We start from the raw sequence: 26,585 nt of genomic DNA on the forward strand, positions 1-26,585 counted from the left end.
TAACAGAGGGTATGAAAAGCACGCTAGCACTCAAAGGCCCCAGCTGAGATCAGGCCCTTATTGTGCCAGGTGCTAAAGAGAGATCAGGGCCCTGCTATGCTGGGTACTGCACAGATACACCATGAAAGACCATCCCTGCTCCAGACAACTCACAGTCTAAACAGCCCAAGGGTAGGAGGGAAAACGGAGGCACCGCGATGTCCCAGAGCCAGGAACAGAACTCAGGAGTTCTGACTCAGACCCCCCTTTGGGCATTAAACTCTCTGAAATGTCCCTGTGACTGGGTGAGGATCCCTTTAAACACAATTCTACGTGGCGCTGCCCTTGCGTTGTCAGTAACACACCTGTGTCACAGTGGGGGCACGCTGTCCTGAGCTCCATCCATTAGCATCGCCACACAAAGACCAAGAGGCACCTAGGTCATGGTGTGCAAGTACCTTCAGAGAGAGAAACCCCAGCTCTTTAGCTCAGTGGACTTAGGCCTGGTGAGAACCAATGGATGGAAGTTAGGTTCTTCCTTGAGTAGATGCAGCCATGTATTCCACACAGGTGCGTGCGCATCCAGTGCACTGGAGCTGGAGAATTTTGCCTAGCAGTACCCGTAGGGGCAGTGCTCACACCTCGTGGTTGTAGCCCTGAGTCTGGCTATATGAGGTGGCTCTGCCCTGACCCCCCGTCAGTTCCTTCTCAGTGCCTGTGGCTGGTGTTAGAGCTCTGTGTGGTTATCACGTCATTTGTCTGAGTGTTTTCTCTCTATGTATATAGTTGTTAGATAGTTAGCAGTACCCTAGGTCATATTAGTTATGTTAGAGTTAGTTAGATACTTATTGTCCTGTGGGATGCCCTCACTAGGGTTCAAGCCCTGCCCATCGTGGGGAGGGGGGGATGAGTCCTAACAGCGATCCCCACACAAGGGGCTTGTTGTGATGAGGCAAGGGACATGCTCAGGAGAGATGCTCTGTTTGTAAGCTGATTACCAAAAGAACTCCAATGGCTAGAGACTTACCTCTGAAGCTGCATCTTCTCAAGCAGGTCCTGAGGCCTGTTTCGGCACCGAGGCCCGCGTCTGATGGTGGTGACCTTCGGACTCGGTGAACGAGGCCACTCCACGTTCCAGTGCTGGTGTCTCCCCCAAGGAGGAGCCGTTCATCCCGTTCAGAGGTGCTGAGGAAGAAGTCCTATAAAACTAATTGGAACCATCATGGGGTTTGTGGAAACTCTTCCTCCTCCTCTAAAAAAAGTACAGATCAACTCTGTACCACTTCCAGCATGTGGGATGGAGCAGATCCATCAGATCACTCTCCGGTATCATGCTGAGACCACCAAGCATCAATAGCATTGACGCTTTTTCCAGCGTTGGGGTATCTGTTAAGTCTGGCACTGATGACATTAATCCCAGCACAGACTGTATGCCGGTGGCATACCAGGCAGCAGCAGATTCACTCTCCCTATCTGTTCTGGACTCTCCACTCATCCAGCACTTTGCCAGGGCCTGGGCCTCCACTTCATTGTTGACGCTGTCTGGTCATGTTGTAGAGAGACAGTGTCTGTAGACACAGCAGCCTGGTCCTTCTGCACCGCAGACTATGGAGTTGAAATTAGTGACAGGCCCGGCCCCAAGGAGCATTAGTGCACCCCTCAGCGCCGACATTGTTTTGTTGGCAGATCCTATCTTCTACCTGAGTTCCTCTGCTGACCTCAGTACCAATGCCTTCCCCAGCATTGGGGGTGGGTGCCACATATTTGGTACAGGCTATGCTGATTCCTCATCAGTACCATCGGGACTGGCTCCTCTGCTGTCACGGGTCACCAGGGACTCTTCGGGATCCATGTTGGGGTCCTCCTCCCAGTCTTCATTGCCTGATTGGCACCGGAGACCATTCTCGGAGCAGTATCGGTACCGAGATAGACACTCTCTGCATAGTCGGGACAGGGGCTCCTGGCCCAGTGCTAACTGGCCACCAATGCTTTATCTGAACACACTGTGGCTTCCTGGTCCCAGAGATCACATTCTCCATCGCGCTCCAGAGCGAGATCACCGGTCCCCTTGGTGGCTAATGTTGGTCACCCACCACAAGTTCAAACAACAGTTGAGCCTCCTCCCTAGGGGCCTCCAGACTTGTCTCATCTGGGCCCAACAGTTCAGGAACAGGATTTGTTCCTGCTGCACTTGACAGTTTCTTTGTCTTCTCCTGATGATTTGATGGTACCAGGTTCCTCTTCTCCTTTGGTGCCCGAGGCATTTCAAGGCCTTTTGTGGCATATGGTTGCTTCCTTAGGCATCCAGGCAGAATTTTTACAGGAGAATACACAGAAGTTGCTCGACATTCTCTGACCATCTGCTCTGAGGAGAGTAGCCCTCCCTATTAATTACTCTCTCCTGGAGCCTGCGAAGGCCCTCTGTAACACTCTGGCCTCAGTGCTGTCCACAGCGGAGCATTCAGAGAACTGCTATTTTGTCCCTCAGCAAAGTTTTGAGGGTTTCTATTCTCAAGCCATCTCTAATTCTCGTATTGTGATTGCGGTGAATGACAAGGCTCGGCACGATAAGCATAAATCTGCTCTCAAGGAAATGGAGTCAAAGAAGATGGACTTGATGGGGAGAAAGATTTATATCTCCTCTTCCCTGCAAAAGCGTATCACAAACCAATAGGTGTTGCTATCCAAATATGACTTTGTTAATCCAACGGCCATGTCTGAATTTGCAGACAAGTTACCAGAAGCCCCCAGAGAAGAGTTTAGAGCTTTCATGGCTGAAGGCTGTTCGGTTTCCAAGACGTCTCTTCATTCAGTGTTGGACGCAGTAGATTCATCGGTCAGAATTGTGGCCTCAGCTGTAACCATGAGGAGGGTGTCATGGCTGCAAAGCTCAGGCATTGCTTCTAATGTGCAACAGAGTATTGAGGACCTGCCCTTTGATGGTCGGGTATTATTCTCAGACAAGACCGATGAGACTTTGCATTCTTTTAAAGATTCACAAGCCACACTGCGTTCTTTAGGGTTGTATACTCCAGCAGTCCAGAGGCACCATTATGGCAGTCAGCAGCAGCAGTACCTCTCACAGTGCTTCATTGAGAAGTCCTTCTTTCCCCCAGGGAAACAGGGCTATCCCAGAAAGGGTCATAGATCCTGGAGGCAAAGGCCTTCTGATTCTGGTCTCAGCCCATCGACTTGTGTCCCTCCCATGGGTGGGGGTGAGGCTCGGCAGGGAGGTCTGGGTATGTGGCAGTCCGGATGCACAGGAGTTGGGCAGACAGGGGAGCAGCTCCCCATATAGTGACCCTTCTCCCTGCAGCTAAGGAGTGATGAGGGGGAGTGCAGAGCTTCCTATAGCCAGGGAAGTAGGTCTGACCTGGACCTGGCCGCTCATTGCAGGAGAAGAGGAAGCTCTGTCCTCCCCAAGCCCAGCTGGGACTAGCAGCTGAGCCCGGCGCAGGATAGGAACCACTAGCTGGGTCATCCCCAGCCGGGACCTCCCCACAGTGATTTACCTTTCCATCGGCTGCTCCGGCGCCCAAAACGATGTTCCCACACTGCTGGGGAGGAGAACGTGACTGCTCTTGTGGCTTCCCTTTGCTTCCCTGCAGAAAATGATGGAAAATCTGCAAGGGACATGAATTCTGCACGTGTTCGGTGGCGCAGAATTCCCCCAGGAATAATGCAGGTGGTCCATTTTGCCAGATTGTGTCTTTACCCTCTCCAAATGTGGCTGAAGTCAGTCTTTCATCTGAACCATCATCCCTTGGACAACTGGATTCTTTATGGTGGTGAACAGTTCAGGACAACATATGCCAGGGTGTTCCTTTCGCTCGATCCCCACCAACCAGGATGGTTATCACTGAAGTCTCCTAGTAGACTGGGGAGCACATCTGGGGTCGTTTAAAGTTCAGGGCCTGTGGTTGAAACAGAAAACTTCACTGCATATCAACATTGTGGAGCTTCAGGCCATCACACTTTCCAAGATTACATTAAGGGCGCAGTGGTTCACACACTCACTGACAATATCACCATGATGTACTATGAGAACAGACGTGGGGGAGAACATGCAAAAGGCCTGTGTCAGGATCAGGCTCTGGCAGTTGTGCACTGGGAGGAGCATTATTCCAGTGGCCAATCATTTACCCAGGGTCCAGAATCAACTCGGAAATCACCTCAGCAGGATTTTTTCCCTGTGACACAAATGGTCCCTGAAGCCCAGTGTCCTGTGGTCTGTCTTTGCAGCTTGGGGCATCCCAGCAATCAGCCTGTTTCCCACGAGAGACAAGAAGAAATGCCAGCTGTTTTGATCTCGAGGGGGTCTCAGCCCGGGCTCCCTGGCCGACGCTTTTTGCGTGAGTTGGTATTCGGCACTCCTGTATGCTTTCCCTCTGATTCCGATCATCCCACAGGTCGTCGTCAAACTGAAATTGGACTGTGTCAAGCTCATCCTCATTGCTCTGGCCTGGCTGAGGCAAACTCAGTTGTCCGACCTTCTTGCGTTATCAGTTTGGCCTCCCATATCCCTTCCTTTCCATCTCGACTGCTTGACTCAGCATCACGGTCAGATTTTCTGTCCCACACTCAGATCTCTCCACCTCATTGAATGGCTGGTCTGTGATTAAATGAGGAGGAAGAACGAGGTTTGGAGGCTGTTTGACAGGTTCTACTCAATAGAAGGAAGCTCTCTCCGAATGGCCGATTTGGCCAAATGGATGTGTTTTTTGATATGATCGTTGGCCTGCAGAGTTCAACCAAAGGTGGCTGGTATCCAGGACATCTTGGAGTATTTGTTACATCTTCAGTCGTCAGGTCTCCTACTTAGCTCATTGAGGGGGCATCTGGCTGTGATTTCAGCATTTCATCCACCCATCCATGGGAGGTTAGTATTTTCTAATACCATGGTAACAAGATTCTTGAAAGGATCCTTTGTCTCTACTCACCATTGAGAGAACCAGTTCCTTTGTGGTACCTTACTATGGTCTTAGTGGCTCCTATGGGACATCCATTCAAGCCTCTGGCATCATCTTCTTTTTCTCTTTTGTGTCAAAAAACTGCATTCCTGGTGGCAATAACATCTGCGAGGAGAGTGAGAGAGTCGCAGGCTTTGATGGCAGAGTCTCCTTACACACAATCCTCCAAAGACAAAGTGACCTCGTGGCTGCACCCTAAGTTTTTATCTAAAGTGGTTTCTCAATTTCATTTCAAGCAAGTGGTGTATTTACCTGTGTTCTTTCTTATGCCACATTCAACCCTGGTGGAGCAGCATCTTCACACAGATGTCAGGCAATGTCAAGCATTTTACCTGGACAGGGCTAAACCTTTTCATGCTTCGCTTTGCCTGTTTGTGTTGTATGCATACAGAAGGAAGGGACAAGCAGTCGCTTCGCAGACGATCTCTAGGGGATAACTTCCTGTATCAGGACAGCATACGGCTGATTGTGCCTCCACAAGGCTGCGAGCTCATTCTACAAGAGCGCAGGCTATGGCAATGACGTTTTTAAGTGATGTTTCAGTATTGGTTATCTGCAGGGCTGCCACTTGGTCATCTGGGCATTTGCCTATGAAACATTATGTTACTACTACAGCATCCAGAGTAGATGTAAGCTTTGGGAAGGCAGTTCTGCAATCCTTGTTTAAAACAGATTCCAAGCCCCGCCTCATGCAAATCATGCTTGAGAGTCAACTCCTTGGAATACATGGTTGCATCTCCTCGAAGAAGTAAACATGATTACTTACCTGTGTTGTGAGCATCCTTCGAGATGTGACGCAGATGTGTATTCCACAACCCACCTCCAACCCCTCTGCCTCGAACTCTATGCTCTTGATGTTCAGCACGAAGGAACTGAAGGGGATCGGGGCGGCATTGCCTTCGATAGCCAGAGGTGGGCTACAGCCATGAGGTGCACCCCTACAGGTACTGCTAGGCAAAATTCTCCGGCTCCAGTGCACTGGGCGTTCACACATCTATGTGGAATACACGTCCACTTCACATCTTCAAGAACAACAGTAACAACACAGGTAGGTAACTGCTTTGTCTTAGTGGACAACCAGTTGAACATGAGCTCCTGGTGCGATGCTGTAGCCAAAAGGGCCAGTGCAATCCTTGGCTGTATAAACAGGGGAGGAGTGAGTAGGAACAGGGAGGTGATTTTACCTCCATAGACGGCATTGGTGAGACCCATACTGGAATGGTGCATCCAATCGTGGAGTGCACATTTTTAAAAGGATGTTGAAAAACTGGAGAGGGTGCAGAAAAGAGCCAGAGGAGTTATGAGAGGGCTGGAGAAAATACCCAACAGCGAGAGAGCTGGAGAGCTCAATCTGTTTAGCTTATCCAAAAGAAGATTGAGAGGTGATTTGATCACTGTGTGTAAGTAGCTTCACAGGGAGAAAACACCAAGAGCTAAAGGGGTCTTGAGCCTAGTGGAGAGAGAGAGAGCGAGAACCAGTGGCTGGAAGGTAAAGCCAGAGACATTCTAATGAGAAACAAGTTTTCACAGTGAGGGTGATTAACCACTGGAACAAACTCCCAAGAGACGGGGAGGGTGGATTCTCCATCTCTCAGTATCTTCAGATCCAGCCTGGTGCCTTTCTGGAAGATGCCATAATCAGACACAAGTGGGCTTAATCCTGGGGTAACTGGGTGACACTCTCTGGCCTGTCCTATACAAGAGGTCAGACTAGATGATCTGATTGTCCCTTCTGGCCTTAAACTCTGTGGCTCTCTCAAACAGTATTGAGCAGACACAAAGCTGTGGGGCTGAGACGATCACTCATGTGGACTGGGGTTTCTCTTTGTGTTTCCAACTGGTCCCAGTTCAGTGTTGCTGCCCCTGGGATTGGCTCCCCTTTGGTTTACTCTTATGAGGTTGTTACTGGTACTAGAGTAGCAAAGAGGCCAGAGTTCCATTGTGCCTATACGCGTGAACGGTCCCTGCCTCAAATTGCTCACAATCTGAGAGCTGCTCTCCAGGCAGGTTTTGGATCAGTTAAGAAACAGAAATAGTTACATTGGGAATGTCCCCTCCAGTGCAGGACGTGGCTCTGGGGGATGCCCACTCCAGCGCAGGTCGTGGCTCGGGGGGATGTCCACTCCAGCGCAGGACGTGGCTTGGGGGGATGTCCATTCCAGCGCAGGATGTGGCTCTGGTGGATGCCCCCTCCAGCGCAGGACGTGGCTCGGGGGGGTGCCCCCTCCAGCGCAGGACGTGGCTCGGGGGGATGTCCCCTCCAGCGCAGGTCGTGGCTCGGGGGGATGTCCCCTCCAGCGCAGGTCGTGGCTCGGGGGGTTGTCGTCTCGAGCGCATGTCGTGTCTCGTGGGTATGTCCCCTCCAGCGCAGGACGTGGCTCTGGGGGATGCCCCCTCCAGCGCAGGACGTGGCTCGGGGGGATGCCCCCTCCAGCGCAGGACGTGGCTCGGGGGACGCCCCCTCCAGCGCAGGTCGTGGCTCGGGGGGATGTCCACTCCAGCGCAGGACGTGGCTCAGGGATGCCCACTCCAGCACAGGACGTGGCTCGGGGGGATGCCCACTCCAGCACAGGACGTGGCTCGGGGGGATGTCCACTCCAGCGCAGGACGTGGCTCAGGGATGCCCACTTCAGCGCAGGACATGGCTTGGGGGGATGCCCCCTCCAGCGCAGGACGTGGCTCGGCGGATGCCCCCTCCAGCGCAGGACGTGGCTCGGCGGATGCCCCCTCCAGCGCAGGACGTGGCTCGGGGGGATGCCCACTCCAGCGCAGGATGGGGCTGGGGGGACGCCCCCTCCAGCGCAGGTCGTGGCTCAGGGGGACGCCCCCTCCAGCGCAGGACGTAACTCGGGGGACGCCCCCTCCAGCGCAGGTCGTGGCTCGGGGGGATGCCCCCTCCAGCGCAGGATGTGGCTCGGGGGATGCCCCCTCCAGCGCAGGATGGGGCTCGGGGGGATGCCCCCTCCAGCGCAGGACGTGGCTCGGGGGACGCCCCCTCCAGCGCAGGACGTGGCTCGGGGGACGCCCCCTCCAGCGCAGGACGTGGCTCGGGGGGACGCCCCCTCCAGCGCAGGACGTGGCTCGGGGGACGCCCCCTCCAGCGCAGGTCGTGGCTCGGGGGGATGCCCCCTCCAGCGCAGGACGTGGCTCGGGGGGATGCCCACTCCAGCGCAGGACGTGGCTCTGGGGGATGCCCCCTCCAGCGCAGGACGTGGCTCTGGGGGATGCCCCCTCCAGCGTAGGATGTGAATCAGGGGATGCCCCCTGCAGCAGAGGACATGGATCGGGGGATGCCACCTCCAGCATAGGACGTGGATCATTGGATGCATCATCCGGTGCAGGACATGGATCAGAGGATGCCCTCCGCAGCACAGGACGTGGGTTGGGGGACGCCTCCTCCAGCACAGGACGTAGATCAGAGGACACCTCCTCCGGTGCAGGACGTGGATGCCCTCCTCCAGGCCGGGGTCAGATCAGGGGAGGCCCCCCCCCGACCTTCTCAGGGCAGGATGCTGCTAGAGTCTCTTTGTTCAGAGGAAGTGCCTGCACTGGGGTCACAGTGATTTCCCTGCAATGGCACCAATCCCAGTCTGGTTAAAGTGGTCTCCAGTCTGCACACAGAGTAGCCTATTAGTATATGACAGCTAGACAGGGGAGTGTGAGCATCCAGGGGGATGCAGATAGTCAGCCCCTCTTTACCCTGCTGGATTTGTCATCAGCAGTGGTAAGGCCAGAAGCAACCATGAGATCATCCAGTCTGGTGCCAGCGTACCGCAGGCCAGAGAATCACACCCAGTTACCCCAGGACTACGCCCAGTGACTTGTGTCTATCTAAAGCATCTTCTAGTCGCCCCAGCCTCCTGCCCCGCTCTAACCCACTCACTCCTACTCCCCTTCTGGTGCCAAGGTGGGCTGGGAGCCAGGACTCCTGGGTTTTGTGCTCACCACTCCCCAGCTGGGGAGATAAATCCCCCCACTCACCTCTGGCAAAGTGGCTCCTTCAGGCAGTGCGGTGCAGGGGGAGCACAGGCCTGGCTGGCGGTGGGTGCCCTGCCCATCCCCCACAGTGGGGCACCCTGGTGCTAGTGCTGCAGACCCTGTTACATAAGGAGATGGCAGCGTTCACTGAGTCAGTCCATCCCTGGCTTTTCAGCCACTCACACCCCTTGCCCAGCGCCCAGTGCAGTCCACACCTCCAGCTGGCTGGGCCCAGCAAGGGGGAGAGTGCCCTGGGACCGCTGTCAGCCAGCACTGGGCAGCCAGCCCCAGCCGCCACTTCGGGTCCGGTCTCCGTGCACACAGCATTCAGCCTGCTAGAGCGCAGCCCGGAGCAGAGAGAAGGCGGGAGCCCTGCTGTGATACACACACACACACCACACAGACACCACGTGCACACACTACACAGACACACCACACATACACAGACACGCCACACACTGCACGTGCACGCTGCATAGACACATGCATACACATACACACTGCACAGACACACACACACTTACGTACATGCTGTACAGACGCATACTGCGTGTGCACACTACACACACATACATGCTGCACAGAGACATACACACTGCACAGACACATGCATACACATACACACCGCACAGACACACATACAGGCTGCACAGTGGCACACACACACTGCACCGAACAGTCACACGCCATACACCCCACCTCTTAGAGATACACACACATCATACAGAGAGACACACAGCGCATCCACCGTGAACACACAACACAGAGACAGACACACACACTTAATCCATATAGACACAGACCACACACAGACTCAGACACACACAGATCTATCCAACCATCCCCAGACATGTGGCTGCATTTATCTTGTGAACTCTCCATCCCCACCCACCCCCATCCATCGACACAGGAGGGTGCAGGGTGATGTGTGTAACCCTGCCTCGTGTTCTTGGCAGGAAGCTGGAGGAGGTGCACAACAGCTTCATGGACGAGAAGGACAAGCTCATAACCAGCATCTACAATGAATCCAAGGAGCGGGCCAGGTTTGCACAGCTCCCCCAGCCCCTGCCTCAGTTTCCTTCTCCATACCTGGGGATAAGGATTTCCTTTCCCAGAGGGTTTGGCAGTTGGGCTGGGATAAAGTGCTGCTGCCAGAACCTCTGGGGACCCCTTCCTATGTTCACCCCATGCTGGGGCCCCCCGGCTCTCTAGGAATACCCCTGTTCACCCCATGCTGGGCCCCCCTGCTCTCTGGGGACCTTCCCCCCTTCACTCCATGCTGTCCCTCACCATCAGGGGAGTCTTCCTACCCATTAACCCCATGCTGCCCCTCACCCTCTGGGAAATCCCTTCCCCCTTCTTCACCTCATGTGGGTGTCCCCTGCCCTCTGGGAATCCCTCCCCTCTGTTCGCCAATATTGCCCCCCACCCTCCAACCCAGTTTACTCCTTGCCAGCTTCCACCAACCTCTGGGGAGCAGGGAGAATCTCTCCCTCCATTCACCGCCTGCTGGCCCTCAGTGCCCTCTGGGCATTCCCCTCTCCCCCACCCCACATGCCCCCAGCCATCGCAAGGGGAGCGATGAGCCGCTAGCCAGGGGCCATCAGCTTGAAGGGCTGGGAGTGGAAATGCAGGTGCGTGTGTGCGTGTGCTCACGAGGGTGTGGATGAATGTGTGTTAGTGTCCAACACCAGGTGCATTAGTGTGTTAGCATCCATGTGTGCTAGAACATGTGCAGATGACTGTGTGTGCACCAGCATGGGTTGGAGTGTGCACATGCCTTGGGGCATTTGGACTAATGTGTTAGAGAATGGGCATGTGCATTAGTGTGTGTTACTGGGCATGTGAACACAAACGTGCACTAGTTTGTGTTAGAACATGTGTGCAGCTGTACACTGCATGTACCCCCATGCTCTAGCATGTGTTTGCATGTTAGTGTGTGCTTCATGCACTAGCACGTTACCATGCCCCCATGCAGTAGTGTGTGTTAGCATGTTACAGTGTGTGCCCCCATGAACTAGCATGTTAGCATCCTAGTGCATGCACATACCCATGCTTTAGTTTTGCGTTAGTGTGCATGGATGCACTAGTGCGTGTTAGAGCATGTGCATTCACATATGTTAGTGCATGATGCTGAGCATCACTGCTCCCCTCCCCACTGTCCAAAGTGTGACCTGGACCCTGCGCCTCTCCTCCCACAGGGTCAATGGCTTCCAGAAGCAGCAGGAGCTCCTGCGCCAGAAACACGCTGAGTTCACACAGCGCTACCGCATCCGGCCCAGTGGGGACAGTGCCCAGAAGTGACAGGCACTCTGGACACTATATGGGGGGGACTGGGTGTCACAGATGCTGTATGGGGAACACCTCACACACACACTTGTGCCCTCCCTTCAATAAATCACTGCCCATGGCCCCAGTGCCATTAGCCTTCCTGGAGGGTTCCCACCACTGCTTCGGGGAGGGGGACATGGGATTCATCTGAGCTCTCCAGCTCCCAGCCTGCATTATCCAGTGTCACCACATGGGCTCTTGGAGCAGGGATGAGCCCCGGGGCCCTCTCCTGTCCCCACCGCCCCTCCCTGTGGAAGCAGGAGCTGCAGCAGCCCCTCTGAACCAGCCGGGATCCCAGTGCTGCAAGATTTTCTGCAGCAGTGTCCAGGAGGGACTCCGGTACTGAGAGCTTCCTCACCGCAATGCCATGCCAGGCACCTCATCCCAGTGAGCTGGGGCCGGGACGGACACTGGGAGAGGGAGACTGCCAGGCACATATCCAGCCCCCACCAGCAGGACCAGAGACCAGAGGGGCCAGTGTTGCCAGGATGGGGATCAGAGAGTTGAGGGGGGCAGCCCCCCACCCGCACACACACACAGAGGCAGTTGCTTAGCCAAGCCTCTACACAGCCAGGTCTCTGGGCTGAATCCCCCCATCTGAGTGGAGCACTGGGAGTGCCAAGTGAGAGTTGTGCTGGGTGGATTTGGGAGGAGTGGAGACACCAGAATCGGGAGGGGGGGAAGGTGAGCCACCCCAATGATCATTAGCCACGGTTCCAGACTCTGCTCCACCCTCCCCAGAAAACAGCTAAACCCACAGGGCATCCAAAAGCCCCAGTGCCGGGGCAGCAGGTATCAGAGCCCCAAGGGCTCCTGTGCACCCCTGAATTCCCTTCTACATCCCTCTGTGTGTTCTTATATCCATCCATCTGCACCGTACCCCTCCCTCCCCACACATCCCTCCCTCCGTCTCTCCATCCCCAACCACACACAGCTCCCCATAAACACCTCTCTACGTATCCATCTGCACCACATCCCACCCTCCATCTCTCCATCCCCAACCACACACAGCTCCCCATAGACGCCTCTCTATGTATCTATCCATCCATGAATCCCCACACATCCCCATCTCATCCATTCCCCCCTCCCCCGCTATTTCCAGTTTCCCTTTGTGACTATCTGAGCATGACGCTCACACACCCCAGGTTCCCATGCAGGGTGCATGCAAAGGGGCGAGTGGGGGGAGGATTCGGGAGACACACACACCCATGCTGGGCAGGCGCCAGATGGGGAGTGCGGCTCTGGGGCCTGTGCATGAAGGATTAATCTTGGCATTTCACACATAGTTCCCATCGCAGCACACTCCACTAATCCCCTATCCGCGTCATGGCCTCACCCGCCACAACCCCCTCTGTGCCTGCTGGGAGGTAGGCTGCTGCATGGAGCTCCCTGCTGGGAGGGAGAACCCCGTGGTGCTGTGAACTTCCCCACAGCAGTGCCTAGCCAGGGTCTCCAGCACTGTGAGCTTTCCTACAGCAGTGCCCAGCCGGGATCTAGGAATTAGCAGGGAATTAGCACTTCTGGGTCCACGTGCCCAATAAGGAAGTGCACTGGCTTCCAAGCCCATCTCGCCATGCATCACTATGAGCTGTGTATCCTCCCGATCAGCACCCCACAACCCACCCCCAGCACCCTGCTCTGCCCCCCTGCCCAGGATGGAGCTGGCATCAAATATGCTTCCCCTACAGTTGTGTATCTGAGGAGTTTAGCTCTGGTGGTGCTGGGGGTCAGAGTCCGAGGAGGAAGGGGCATGGATGGCATTTTCCATGCCCCATCTCCCATCCCAGCAATTCCATCCTGTAGGGGTGGGATGTGGAAATCCATCTAAGCCATCCCTGCCCCCTCACTCTGCGCTGTCAGTCCACCCTGCCCAGGGGCGCCAGGTCAGATTCCTGAACCCCCCTCCCCAAATGCACCTTGTGCTACAGCAGGTTTCAGCAGCATGTGCTGGCTTCCGCTAGTGGCTGGTGTAGGGGGCACCTGGCTGCCCAGCTCAACTTCTGCTCCACTGGCCAGAAATGGAATGGGCCCAATCTAGACGGGATGGCTCCCCCTGCAAGCTCCCCATGGTCAGCTGCTCCTGCACCCCTGCAGGGGGACTTCCCCAGCAGCCTGAACTGCCCTCTGCACAGTGCTGGACATGGGCATGTGGGCCGCAGCTCAGCAACTGCTCAATCCTTCCCCAGCTACCCCGCCATCCTCCAACCATCCCCAGTCATCCTTCCCCAACTACCCCTTCATCCATCTCCACCCCTCCATCCTTCCAACCATCCCCAGCTACCCCTCCATCCATCTCCACCCCTCCATCCTTCCAACCATCCCCAGCTACCCCTCCATCCATCTCCACCCCTCCATCCTTCCAACCATCCCCAGCTACCCCTCCATCCAACTCCACCTCCATCCCTCCAACCATCCCCAGCTACCCCTCCATCCATCTCCCCCCCTCCATCCTTCCAACCATCCCCAGCTACCCCGCCATCCATCTTCCAACCATCCCAGCCATCTCCACCTCCATCCTTCCAACCATCCCCAGCTCCCCAGCTACCCTCCATCCATCTCCCCCCATCCCCAGCTACCCCTTCCCCACTACCTCCATCCATCTCCACCCCTCCATCCTTCCAACCATCCCCAGCTACCTCCATCCATCTCCACCTCCATCCTTCCAACCATCCCCAGCTACCTCCATCCATCTCCACCCGTCCATCCTTCCAACCATCCCCCGCTACCCCTCCATCCATCTCCACCCTCCATCCTTCCAACCATCCCCCGCTACCCCTCCATCCATCACCACCCTCCATCCTTCCAACCATCCCCAGTCATCCTTCCCCAACTACCCCTCCATCCATCTCCACCCTCCATCCTTCCTCCATCCATCTCCACCCTCCATCCTTCCAACCATCCCCAGCTACCCCTCCATCCATCTCCACCTCCATCCTTCCAACCATCCCCAGCTACCCTCCATCCATCTCCACCCTCCATCCTTCCAACCATCCCCAGCTACCCTCCATCCATCTCCACCCTCCATCCTTCCAACCATCCCCAGCTACCCCTCCATCCATCTCCACCCTCCATCCTTCCAACCATCCCCAGCTACCCCTCCATCCATCTCCACCCCTCCATCCTTCCAACCATCCCCAGCTACCCCTCCATCCATCTCCACCCCTCCATCCTTCCAACCATCCCCAGCTACCCCTCCATCCATCTCCACCCCTCCATCCTTCCAACCATCCCCAGCTAGCCCTCCATCCATCTCCACACCTCCATCCTTACAACCTTCCCCAGCTACCCCTCCATCCATCTCCACCCCTCCATCCTTCCAACCATCCCCAGCTACCCCTCCATCCATCTCCACCCCTCCATCCTTCCAACCATCCCCAGCTACCCCTCCATCCATCTCCACCCTCCATCCTTCCAACCATCCCCAGCTACCCCTCCCTCCATCTCCACCCTCCATCCTTCCAACCATCCCCAGCTACCCTCCATCCATCTCCACCCCTCCATCCTTCCAACCATCCCCAGCTACCCCACCATCCATCTCCACCCTCCATCCTTCCAACCATCCCCAGTCATCCTTCCCAACTACCCTCCATCCATCTCCACCCCTCCATCCTTCCAACCATCCCCAGTCATCCTTCCCCAACTACCCCTCCATCCATCTCCACCCCTCCATCCTTCCAACCATCCCCACCTACCCCACCATCCATCTCCACCCTCCATCCTTCCAACCATCCCCAGCTACCCCTCCATCCATCTCCACCCGTCCATCCTTCCAACCATCCCCAGCTACCCCTCCATCCATCTCCACCCCTCCATCCTTCCAACCATCCCCAGCTACCCCTCCATCCATCTCCACCCCTCCATCCTTCCAACCATCCCCAGTCATCCTTCCCCAACTACCCCTCCATCCATCTCCACCCCTCCATCCTTCCAACCATCCCCAGCTACCCCTCCATCCATCTCCACCCCTCCATCCTTCCAACCATCTCCAGCTACCCCTCCATCCATCTCCACCTCCATCCTTCCAACCATCTCCAGCTACCCCTCCATCCATCTCCACCCTCCATCCTTCCAACCATCCCCAGCTACCTCCATCCATCTCCACCTCCATCCTCCCAACCATCCCCAGCTACCCCTCCATCCATCTCCACCCCTCCATCCTTCCAACCATCCCCAGCTACCCTCCATCCATCTCCACCCCTCCATCCTTCCAACCATCCCCAGCTACCCTCCATCCATCTCCACCCCTCCAACCTTCCAACCATCCCCAGCAACCCCTCCATACATCTCCACCCTCCATCCTTCCAACCATCCCCAGCTACCCCTCCATCCATCTCCACCCCTCCATCCTTCCAACCATCCCCAGCTACCCCGCCATCCATCTCCACCCTCCATCCTTCCAACCATCCCCAGCTACCCCTCCATCCATCTCCACCCTCCATCCTTCCAACCATCCCCAGCTAGCCCTCCATCCATCTCCACCCTCCATCCTTCCAACCATCCCCAGCTACCCTCCATCCATCTCCACCCCTCCATCCTTCCAACCATCCCCAGCTACCCCTCCATCCATCTCCACCCCTCCATCCTTCCAACCATCCCCAGCTACCCCTCCATCCATCTCCACCCCTCCATTCTTCCAACCATCCCCAGTCATCCATCCTCACCCCGCTCCATCCATCTCCACCCCTCCATCCTTCCAACCATCCCCAATCCTCCGTTCTCACCCCGCTCCATCCATCCCTCCTTCTCCACCAACCCCTCCATCCATCCATCCCGTCATCCGTCGTCACCCACTCCTCCAACCTTCCATCCATCCTCACTCATCTGTTCTCACCCACCCACCCTTCCTTTAATCCTCCATCCCCACCCCTCTCCCCCACTCCATACCCACAGGCCCCTCCACCTATCCCTCCCCACACACCCGTCTACCCCTCCACCCGTTCCGTTCCCCACTATTACCACAGGGGCTGCTCACAGCATCCTCCACCCCGGATGGGAGCCTAAGTACCATCCATTCCCCCAGCCAGCTCCCTCCTGCCCTCCCTCCCCTGCTTCCTGCCCATCACCCCTCTCCTGCTCCGCCCTGCTGCCCCCGTTCCCCCTCCCGGACCCGCCGCGCTCCCTCCTCCCGCTGCCTGCCGCCTCCCCTGGGGCCGGGCTGGGCCGGGCCATCAGTCACTCCCTAGAGCCAGCCCCGCTCCCTCTCCCCGGCCGCCCGCGGCCGCCTGGCTCACTCGGAGCCGCTCGTTCCTGCAGGCGCGCTGGCCCCGCGGGCTCCGATGCACCTGTAGCCGCCCCCGTCAGCGGGCCCCCCTGGGGCCGGGCGGGGCCCGATCCTTGGATTTACCTCCCCACGGACTGCGGAGCCGGGCTCCTGCGCTCCCTTCGGGGGACTCCCAGGGCCGAGGGGTCCGTGCCCCGCATCCCGCCAGCCCAACGCTCGGAGCTACCATGCGAGTGCCCCGGACTGCGGGCGCTGCCGGAGGGAGGGGGCAGCTGCCGGCCAGGCGCCCTGGGCACCAGCGCTAGGGAACCCCCACACTCCGGCTCGGCACCATGAGAGCCCCCGGGGAGACCCTGCACCTCCTGCTGGCTACAGCGCTGCAGCTGATCGGCTGCGCAGCTAAGGTAGGGGGCTTGGGGGGAGCGGGGCATGGGGGGGCTCGGGGAGCGGGGCACCTGGGGTGGCGGGAGGGGCACTGGGGTCTGGATGCAGCGGCGCACCTTGGGGCTCGGGGCAGGAGGGCACTGGGGGGGAGCTGGGCACTGGGGGCTCAGGGAGCTGGCACTGGGGGGAGCCAGGCACTGGGGGGAGCCAGGCACTGGGGGCTCAGGGAGCCGGGCACTGGGGGAGCTGGCACTGGGGGCGCAGGGAGCCGGGCAGGGGGGAGCTGGCACTGGGGGGGCAGGCATTGGGGGCTCAGGGAGCCAGGCAGTAGGGAGCTGGCACTGGGGGCTCAGGGAGCCGGGCAATGGGGAGCTGGCACTGGGGGCTCAGGGAGCCGTGCAGTAGGGAGCTGGCACTGGGGGGGGCAGGCATTGGGGGCTCAGGGAGCCATGCAGTAGGGAGCTGGCACTGGGGGCTCAGGGAGCCGTGCAGTAGGGAGCTGGCACTGGGGGGAGCCAGGCAGTAGGGAGCTGGCACTGGGGGCTCAGGGAGCCGGGCAGTGGGGAGCTGGCACTGGGGGGAGCCAGGCAGTAGGGAGCTGGCACTGGGGGCTCAGGGAGCCGGGTAGTGGGGAGCTGGCACTGAGGGAGCCGGGCACTGGGGGGAGCCAGGCAGTAGGGAGCTGGCACTGGGGAAGGTACCTGGCCCTTTCCCCGTACCAGTGGAGGACGCACTGTGGGGCTGCCGTATCCCGGCAGGGGCAGGCACAGGGGGCCCCGCTGGGTTAGCGCCGGGTCCCGGGGGAGTAGCGTACGGTCTGGCCTTGCCGGGGGCCCCGGGCGGGAGGGAGGGTGGCTAGAGCCAGCGCGCAGGCTGGTGGCTTGTAGCGCTGGGGCAGTGCTGCAGTGTCCGGGGTAGCGCCCAGGACAGGGGACAACTGGGACAGACAAGCGCCCCCCCCCCCGCCTGGGATTCCCCCCCTCCAGGGTCTCCCCAGCGGCCCAGCCCCTCCGGTTCCTGCCGGGATCCACCCCCACTGCCCGGCTCCTGCTGCCCTGACCTCCGGAGCTGCCAAGATTCCACTCACCCCTGCCCCACCGTGCCCCTCCCCGCCCCCGAGCACGGGGGAGGGGGCTGGGAGCCAGGACTCCTGGGTTCTATTCCCAGTTCTGGGAGGGCAGCGGGATCTAGTGGGCTGGGGGTGTGGGGCTAGAAGACAGGACGCCTGGGTTCTATTCCTGCTCGGCCAGTGACTCCTTGTGAGTGAGCTGTGGGGGTGGGTCCCCTCTCTGCCCTGCCCAGGACGGGACAGTTCCTCAAGCCCATCCAGCCAAAGATTGTTCCACTGCCCCTAATCACACATACACCAGGGGGAGCTGTTCCTTCCGACTCCTCCCCCAACTGCTGATTTGTTATTGTAGGGTCTCTTGGGGGTGTACCCAACCTGACTGCCTGCAGGTTAGTGGAGCTCCTCTGGGTATGCGAGGGGGGGGGGCGACCGGAATAAGAGGGGAGGGAGACCCTGAGGCTGGGGTGTAATGGAGTGGGGAGAAGAGGGAGTGGGGTGGGGGCTCCTGCAGAGCTCGACGAAGGGGGAATGGGGCTCAAGCGAGCCTGGGGAGGCAGCCTTCCCTCCCCCCTCACCGCCATTGTCTGGGACTCGGAGCCTGACTGCCTACATCTCCTCCTTTCCAGGCACCACAGCCCCAGACGAAGGGGACTCCCCCACTGGGGGAAGGTAAGAGACTGGGGTGAGGTGCGGGTTGGGGGACTGCTGCAACGAGGCAGGGGGGCGTGTTTGAGGATAGCAGTGCTGAGGGGGCACATTTGGAGGTTGTTGGGGGTACAGGCACCTCACCCCAGAGGTGGCTGCATCTCAGTACTGGCTGTAGGATCCCTATGTAATCAGCCCTCATACCCCACCCCAGAGGTGGCTGTGGCTATGTCAATGGGCACACTGGGGGTGGGTGGGAGGGTGTGCCTTGGCCATGTCGGTTGGCATTGTCAGGGTGCGCTGACCCCTGGCACTGGCCCCCTCTGACCCCCGCAGTGATGCAGTGGATGGAGGTTTATAACCGCAGCTTCTGCCAGCCGAAGGAGATGCTGGTGCCCGTGAGCGAGGAGCACCCGGCCGAGGTGGAGCACCTGCTGGCACCCTCCTGCGTGCCCCTGCGTCGCTGCGCCGGGTGCTGCGCTGATGAGGGGCTGCAGTGTGTGCCTACCCGCATGCATATGGTGGTGATGGAGGTAATGGGAGGGAGGGCAGGGGAGAGAGGAATGCCAGAGGGTGGGTGAAGAGCCAGGCACTGCGGGGAGGGGAATGCCAGGGGTGGGCAGACAGCTGCCGGAGGGGAATGCTGGTGGGGGCGGAGGGGTAGCCAGGCACCGGGGGTGGGGAGTGCCAGAGGGAAGGGGGTAGCCAGGCACCGGGGGTGGAGAGTGCCAGAGGACAGGGGGTAGCCAGGCACCGGGGGTGGGGAGTGCCCGAGGGCAGGGGGTACCAGGCACCGGGGTTGGGAATGTCAGAGGGAAGGGGGTAGCCGGGCACCGGGGTGGGGAGTGCCAGAGGACCGGGGGTAGCCAGGCACGGGGGGTGGGGCGTGCGCGAGGACAGGGGTAGCCAGGCACTGGGGGTGGGGAATGCCAGAGGGAAGGGGGTAGCTGGGCACCGGGGGTGGGGAGTGCCAGAGGACAGGGGGTACCAGGCAGTGAGGGTGGGGAGTGCTGGGGGTGGGAAGAGCAGGTATCGGGGATAGGGGAATGCCAGAGCACAGCGGGGAGCTGAGGGAAGGTGTATGCTGAGGAGTTGGGCCTTGGCATCACCCTACATAAGGTGGGCTGATCCCCGATCCCTAGGCACTTGGTGCCCCCCTCACTCACCCTTTCTCTGCCCCCAGGTGATGAAAACCCGCTACCTGCACAGCCACCTGGGCCAGCTGGCCTTCGTGGAGCACAGTGCCTGCGAATGCAGGTGAGGGGGGTGTTCGTTGTTGAGAGTATGGGGGGCATTGACAGGGGTCCCAAAGCATCTCTGTGCCCACAGGGCTCAGTCTCCCCCAAGTTGTGACCCTACTGGCTCTAAGCTTAGCCAAAGCTTGAACACCCCACTGCAGCCAGTGACCCCCCTCTCAGGCAGACAGCCCCACAAAGGCACATAGGGGGGCTGTGAGCTCCCCGGTTCCTAGGATGACTGCTGTGGTCTCTCCCCCTTGGCACTGTGCCACCCCTCCCCCCATTTCAGGGGGCACCCCTCTCTCCTAGGGCATCACACTGCCCCCCAAAGGTTGATCCCCTTTCGGGGGGGGGGAGTTCTCAGCAGCCCCCATTTCCCTGTTAAGCTGGTGTCCTCTCTTTTCTTTTGCAGACCAAAGACAAATAGCAAAGTAAATCCAGAAAGGTAAGGACCCCCAGCTCCCCGCACCTCTGCTGGGAGAGGCCAGGGCTGGAGCAGACTGGAGCTTCCCCCACAGCCAGTGTTCCCACCCCACTCCCTACAGCGCCCCCTGCTGGCTGAGAGGGGAGCTCAGTTCTGATTCTCTCCACAGGCCTGGGCGGCCCAAGGGGAAAAACAGCATTGGACACAAACACAAAAAGAAGAGACCCCCTGAACGGGACTCCCCTCACCTGTATGTCCAGGGACCCTCGTGCACCCTCCAGTCCCTGCATGCCCTCCACTTCCTTACTAACTCTGCTTGCATTGGGGGGCATTGAATTGGGGTGATCAGGGGGTATCAGGTCACTGCTCTCCACACCTTATGGGGGTTCACTTCTAACTGGGGGATCCCCAGGCCCCCCACTCCTGTACCTCATGGGGGATCAAAGGAGGGGTGGACTACCCAGCCCAGCAGCATCAAGGCCCCCTCCAGCACCATGAGGATTGGGGCAAGGGGGTTCCCCCCTCCCCTATGTAGAGACCCTCTTGAATTGGGGCAGGAGGAGGTGCTGTTCTATAGGGATTCCCTATACACTCTAAAGGGTGGGTGAAGGCCCCCTGTTATATGGCAGGCAGAGCAGGGGACCCCCAGAGGTTTGTGGGGGCCAGGAAGAGGAGACTTCCCTCAGTGTGGAGGTGGGAGTGGGGGGTCCCAGCACCATGTCTCCGGGGGCCAGATCATCCGGATTCTTTCCCTGCCCCCAGGTCCTCCTGCCCGCCCTGCTCAGACAAACGGAAGCGCCAGGATCCTCAGACATGCCAGTGCCGCTGCCGGCGCAGGTCCCAGCACTGCCGGGACCGGGGCTTGGAGCTCAATGAGCACTCATGCAGGTGAGACCCCCTGACTCCCTGCACCTCCCTCAAGGCCAGAGACACCTCAAACTCCCTCATGGACCAGACAGACCCCTCGACATCCCCCTGGACCAGAGACACCCCAAACTCCCTCATGGACCAGACAGACCCCTCGACATCCCCCTGGACCAGAGACACCCCAAACTCCCTCATGGACCAGACAGACCCCTCGACATCCCCCTGGACCAGAGACACCCCAAACTCCCTCATGGACCAGACAGACCCCTTGACATCCCCCTGGACCAGAGACACCCCAAACTCCCTCATGGACCAGACAGATCCCACAACATCCCCCTACACCAGAGATCTACCCGAACTCCTTCACAGACCAGGCAGACCCTCCAACCTCTACCTTAACCAGAGACACCCCAAACTCCTTCACAGACCAGGAAGATCCCCCAACGTCCCCCTGGCCCAGAGACCTACCCGAACTCCTTCACAGACCAGACAGACACACACACCCCCAACCTCCCCTGGACCAGAGACCTACCCAAACTCATTCATGGACCAGGCAGATCCCCACCAACATCTCCCCATGGGCCAGAGGCAACCATGACCCCCCTCAGACAGACAGACCCCCATCTCCCCTATGGGCTGGAGATACCCCCTGAACTACCCTCACAGGCCAGACAGACCCTCCCGAATTAGTGTTGCAGGATAGAGCCCCCCACTCCTCCCCCATCAGGCTTTGGGACAAGGAAGGTGATTCTGTCTGGGGGAGTTGGGGGTCCTGGGGTTGGTGTCCCTGAACCTGCATGGCCTCTCCAACTAGGGTGACCAGATGTCCCAATTTTATAGGGACAGTCCCGATTTTGGGGTCTTTTTCATATATAGGTTCCTATTACCCCCCACTCCTGTCCCGATTTTTCATACTTGCTGTCTGGTCACCCTAACTCCAACTGCCCTGAGCCACTCTGTTCTCCCCCGAGGTGTGAGAAGCTGCGCAGATGATCTGACGGGGGAGGGGGGTGACCTGGGACCAGCCTCTCCCCCCCCTGCCCAAGCCCAGCTCTTCATTGGAACAAGGACAAGACTCTGGCCCTGAGCTCCCCCTGCTGGAGAGGAGCCCAAGGAAGATGAGCAAGGCTGCCCAGGAATGGACCTGATGAGAGGACTCCTGGGACCATGCTGGGAGGGTCAGACCCCATTATCCACTGCCTGGACAGGACCTGTCAGGAGGGGCTGCATCTTGCACGGCCTCTTGTGGACTGGGGCAGCCAGATCCCAGGGCCCCTCCAGGACTCGGGCAGCTGGATTCCAGGACCCCTCCAAGACTCGGGCAGATGGATTTCAGGGCCCCTCCAGGATTGGGGACCAGATCCTGAGGCCCCTCCAGGACTCCGGCCCCCAGATTCCTTTGATGCCCACCAAGGCTGCCCCAGCTCTGCTGACCAGACTCTCATCCCTTTGTCGTTATTTAAAGTTCCACACACACCCCTCACTGCCCCATTCATCCCCAAACCCCTTTAATTTAATACTTGCCCTCACCTTCCTCTCCATCCCCCTGGATCAAACCCTGTTTCCCTGCTGGAGCCAAGGGGAGGCTGGACACCAGCTCAAGGACTCTCCCAGGGCACGTCCTGCTGCTGTAACTGCCCGCACATTGGTATCCGGCTCTAAAGCTATTAAATGGATGCGACACGACGGCCTGCAGAGCAGTGAGCACACGACCCCCACAAACACCTATAGGGGTCGAGGGAGCATGCCCCACTCTCGGGACTCGCCGGATTGGAAGGGGCTGCTGTTCTGTGGGGCGCCCTATATACTGCAGTGGCTGGGGAGTGCCTCGTTGGAGGAGGTCCCCTGTTGTGTAGGGGAGGAGGGGTGGAGAGGGAATCCTTGGGGGTTATTGACCTTTCACCTTTGAGCCGGCCTTCATTTATGCTCCACAAAAGTGTGGCAGCCTTTACACCCATGAGCTCTTCGCCCCAGGGCTGAGGGCTCCTTCATGCTTGGCGTGTGAGGAAAAATTACTGCTCCATCCTAGAGGCGGCTGCATCTCAGCACCAGGTGAGGGATCCTTCTGCGCCCCACCCCAGAGGTGGCTCCATCTTGGTATGGGGCAGGGGATTCCTGTCTGTACAAATGCCATATTTTGGAATCCTTTGGAAACACAAGGTGCTGGAAAAGCATGAGATGCAGTTGATGTTCTATGTGAGGATACTGGAAAAACAGGTGGGCTGAGCTAGCAAGGGGTCAGGATTGAAAGGGCAGGGGCAGAGCTGTGTGGGTGGGGAGCCCAGGGCTGGGCTAGCAGGGGCTGTGGGTCAGGATTGAGGGGCAGGGGCAGAGCTGGGTGGGTGGGGAGCCCAGGGCTGGGATAGCAGGAGGCTGTAGGTCGGCATTGAGACCCATCAGAGAACAGGATGAGGGAATATGTGGGGGATTCCCTTCCTGGCTCTGGGGCCTGTCCCCCCTCCCTTGGGAGTGTGCAGAGCTGTCACTCTAGTTCCCAGCACCAGTGAGTGGGCCCAGCTGTGCCGGTGCTGGCATTGCCCACAGAGACGTGCTGCACTTCATGACCAGGCTGCAGCCCTGGGAAAAAGGGAGGGGGTGGATCCTGGCAGAGCCAGCACCTGCCTGTGTGAGCCACATGTATGAGCCCAGCTCCGCTGCCCCTCCCCCACTCCCTCACAGCCTGTGCCCAAGAACAGGCTTCCTAGGTACCAGCGGGAGGGGCAGGGATCAGGGCACATCATGCACCTATGAGGGGGAAGAGTGCAAGGGTGAGAGCTCCGGGGCTTCATCCCCGCTCTCAGAGGGGAGTGGGGTCTAGTGGTTAGAGCAGGAGGGGCAGGAGCCAGGACACCAGGCTCACAGCTCTGCCTGTGCCACCTTGGCCTGTTCTCCCCCTATATGTGCCACGCGCCCAGCCTGCCTCATCTGCCCTGGGCTTCTCCAGGTGCTGAAATGGCTCCGATTTCAGCAAAATGTGGGGCTAAACCTGACTCCTACATATTTGCACAGAGGAGGCAGGGTGCCCTTGCCACCCAGCAGGGGAAACTGAGGCACACAGATGGGGGAAGGATGGCCCAGTCTCACATGGATGGAGGTAGGGCTAGAATCCAGGAGTTCTGACTCCTAGGCCCCCTGCTCTAATCATTCAACCGCACTCTGTGGTTCTGATGTGTTGATTCCAGCTGGATAAACTCCCAGAATCCAATGGCTGGTCAGGAGGGGGGATCTGAGGGCAAGCCTCTGCCCTCCCACACAGGCCATGGCCTCAGGGAGCCTGGGGGTGGTGGGGGCACGGCCTCTGGCCGATAAGGAACTGCGCAGCCTGGCAGAAGGCCGATAGCTGAGTACTTGCTGCCAATCCCTTATCAGTCCATGGCTGTGGCCTCCTGCTCTGGTGCACGTAAGCTGCTTGGGACGGGGTTGGGGGGGGCAGGGCCATAGGCAGGGGGTGCCATAAGGATCTGGGGTCCAAAAGCAAGGAGTCAGGAATCCTCAGCTGGTGGGGTCTGACTCCAGAAACAGTGCAGCCTGGACACCAGGGGCACAAGCCAGGCAGGGGACAGGGTCTTGGATGTCAGGGTCTCACACCAGGCTGGAGGGGTGCTGTTGCCCTGACACTGGGGCCGCAAACCAGACTGGGGTTCCAAGCCAGGCTGGGGGCAGGGCAACCGGGATGCCAGGGTCCCACGGCAGGATGGGAAGGTGTGAGGCAGATGCAGGGAGCTGGGGAGGCAGGGCTGCTTATTTGTCCTGCACCCGCTTGTTTGTCCTGCACCCGCTGCCTCCAGACTTTGCCCCCACCCAGAAGCTCCAGGAAATGGCAGGGGGAGGGGGGGAGGGGCGACTTTGACCCCAGAGGCACTAAGTGCAACCTGAGACATAAACACCCTCCAGCCCTCCCAGCATCCCACATGAGCAAGAGGGCAGCAAGAGAGATGGCACCGCGCCCCATTGGGGGAGGACTGAGAGGCAGGACTCCTGAGTTTTATCCTGGCTCTGGGAGGGGAGCGGAGTCTAGTGTTTGGGGACCCAGGACTCCTGGGTTCTATCCAGAGCTCAGGAAGGGGTTGAAGACTGCCAGGGCACTGGGCTTTCCCCCCCACGGCTCCTGCCCAGCTGATTTCCATTCTGGCCGTACTTTGGTCCCTGTCAGAGCCCTCAGGAAAGTCAATATTTGGAGAGTCCCGAGGGGGGCTTGGCTGGCTCCCCAGGCAGCCCCCCCTCGCCCCCCTGAGACACAACCCCCTAGCCCCTGGCCAAGGCCAGTGGGGAAATGAGCCAGGGTCTAGGCATTGGCACTGCTGCAGAGTGTACTCCATGCTGGGCAAGCAAGGGTGCCATGCAGCCGGCAGGGCACAGAAATACTGGGCTACCCTCCACCCCAGCTATGCCTCTGTTTCTCAATCCTGACCCACAGCCCCTTGCTAACCCAGCCCTGCTCCCTCCCCCAGCTCTGCTCGTGCCCCGTGATCCTGACTCACAGCCCCCTGCTAACCCAGCCCTGGGCTCCCCAACCTACACATCACTCACCTCACAAGGCAAGACCCATGGGTGAGGAGGACAGGGCTCGAGAGCCTTGGGATCAAAAACAAAGGGGTCTGGGGCAACAGCCCTGGGCAAATGGAAGCGGTCTCAAGCCAAAGCAGCCCGGACACCAGTGTCTGAAGCCAGGACAGAGGTGTCATAACTGGGATGCCAGGGTTCAAAGCCAGGATGGTGTCATGGCTTGGGTGCCCAAAAGCCAGGACAGGGGTATCATGACCTGGATGCCAGGGTCTGAATTCAGGTTGGGGGGGGGGGGTGCAGCCCAGACATCAGGGTCTCCAGCAATACCCAGGGCTAGGGGCGGGTTGTGTTTGAATTATGTCACCCTAGTTTGCAACTGGCACATAGCTATGGCAGGAGACCTCAGATCTCATCTAATCAACTCATCTTCTGTCCAAATGCCCCCTGGGATTCCAGGGGCGAGGGAGCAGCACAGCCCTGTGGGCCCCAACGATGCCAGGGACAGAGCTGGATGGTGATGTTAACCCCTTTGCGTCAGGCACCTCTGAGGGCAATAATGAGACCCCCTTGCCCTCATCTTACCACCCCAGCCAGCTACCCTCCACTGCCTGGGCACTGAGTGAATGGTGCCAACAGCCTCCCCCAGGCAGGGGAAGCATCAAATCCAGCCCTGTCACACCTGCACCCCAGCAAGCCAGGTTGGCACTTGGCACTGGAAAAGGAAAGGGAAAGAGTAAGGGGGGCACCCTCCCCTCCCATCAGGCCCACTCCCTCCAGTGCTGTTGTGGGGCACTGGCATCCCCTAGTGGGCATAATGGGCATGGCCCTGTGGGGAAGGTGCCATTTCTCCTCTGGCCCTGGGACAGACTGAGGGGGTGAGCCCCAAGAAATGTGTGGGGTGAGGGGGTCAGGAATGGGGTCTTGGGGGATTGTAGGAGCTGGGGCAGATCCTGGGAGATACTGATGGATGCCA

The 26,585-nt window shown here is 58.8% G+C and overlaps 2 protein-coding genes across 8 annotated transcripts in view; both read left to right on the plus strand.

The window, feature by feature from the left end:
* DNAJC4 (DnaJ heat shock protein family (Hsp40) member C4) overlaps positions 1-11,358 on the plus strand; it is a 79,820-nt gene extending 68,462 nt beyond the window's left edge. For 4 of the 5 annotated variants that reach the window (XM_039481585.1, XM_039481583.1, XM_039481581.1 and 1 more), the window contains 2 exons: positions 9,884-9,970; positions 11,129-11,358. In XM_039481585.1, the coding sequence (XP_039337519.1) occupies positions 9,884-9,970; positions 11,129-11,231 (190 nt within the window). In that variant the 3' untranslated portion in view covers positions 11,232-11,358. The remainder of the gene's footprint in view (positions 1-9,883; positions 9,971-11,128) is intronic. The other variant, XR_005582824.1, reaches the window with a different exon arrangement.
* Positions 11,359-15,925: 4,567 nt separating this feature from the next.
* Positions 15,926-22,789, plus strand: VEGFB (vascular endothelial growth factor B). 3 transcript variants are annotated; one of them, XM_039546066.1, is made up of 9 exons: positions 16,827-16,883; positions 18,285-18,321; positions 18,559-18,601; positions 18,914-19,110; positions 19,761-19,834; positions 20,228-20,260; positions 20,409-20,489; positions 21,002-21,127; positions 22,078-22,789. In XM_039546066.1, the coding sequence occupies exons 4-9, from the start codon at positions 18,916-18,918 to the stop codon at positions 22,097-22,099; spliced, it is 531 nt and encodes a 176-aa protein (XP_039402000.1). In that variant the 5' UTR covers positions 16,827-16,883; positions 18,285-18,321; positions 18,559-18,601; positions 18,914-18,915; the 3' UTR covers positions 22,100-22,789. The 3 variants fall into 3 exon arrangements, with proteins under 3 accessions (XP_039401998.1, XP_039401999.1, XP_039402000.1); XM_039546064.1 differs by lacking the exon at positions 18,285-18,321 and having other exon boundaries at positions 15,926-16,883; XM_039546065.1 differs by lacking the exons at positions 18,285-18,321; positions 20,409-20,489 and having other exon boundaries at positions 15,926-16,883.
* Positions 22,790-26,585: the final 3,796 nt, after the last annotated feature.

Source organism: Mauremys reevesii, linkage group 7 (genome assembly GCF_016161935.1).
Source record: "Mauremys reevesii isolate NIE-2019 linkage group 7, ASM1616193v1, whole genome shotgun sequence".
NCBI classification, from domain to species: Eukaryota; Metazoa; Chordata; order Testudines; family Geoemydidae; genus Mauremys; species Mauremys reevesii.

Excerpts from the sequence above, each read along its gene's own strand:
- VEGFB (XM_039546064.1), top strand. The coding sequence starts at position 16,812 with ATGAGAGCCCCCGGGGAGACCCTGCACCTCCTGCTGGCTACAGCGCTG. Across the intron at positions 16,884-18,558 it reads TGATCGGCTGCGCAGCTAAG|GCACCACAGCCCCAGACGAA; the intron begins GTAGGGGGCTTG and ends CCTCCTTTCCAG. Across the intron at positions 21,128-22,077 it reads CTCAATGAGCACTCATGCAG|GTGTGAGAAGCTGCGCAGAT; the intron begins GTGAGACCCCCT and ends TTCTCCCCCGAG.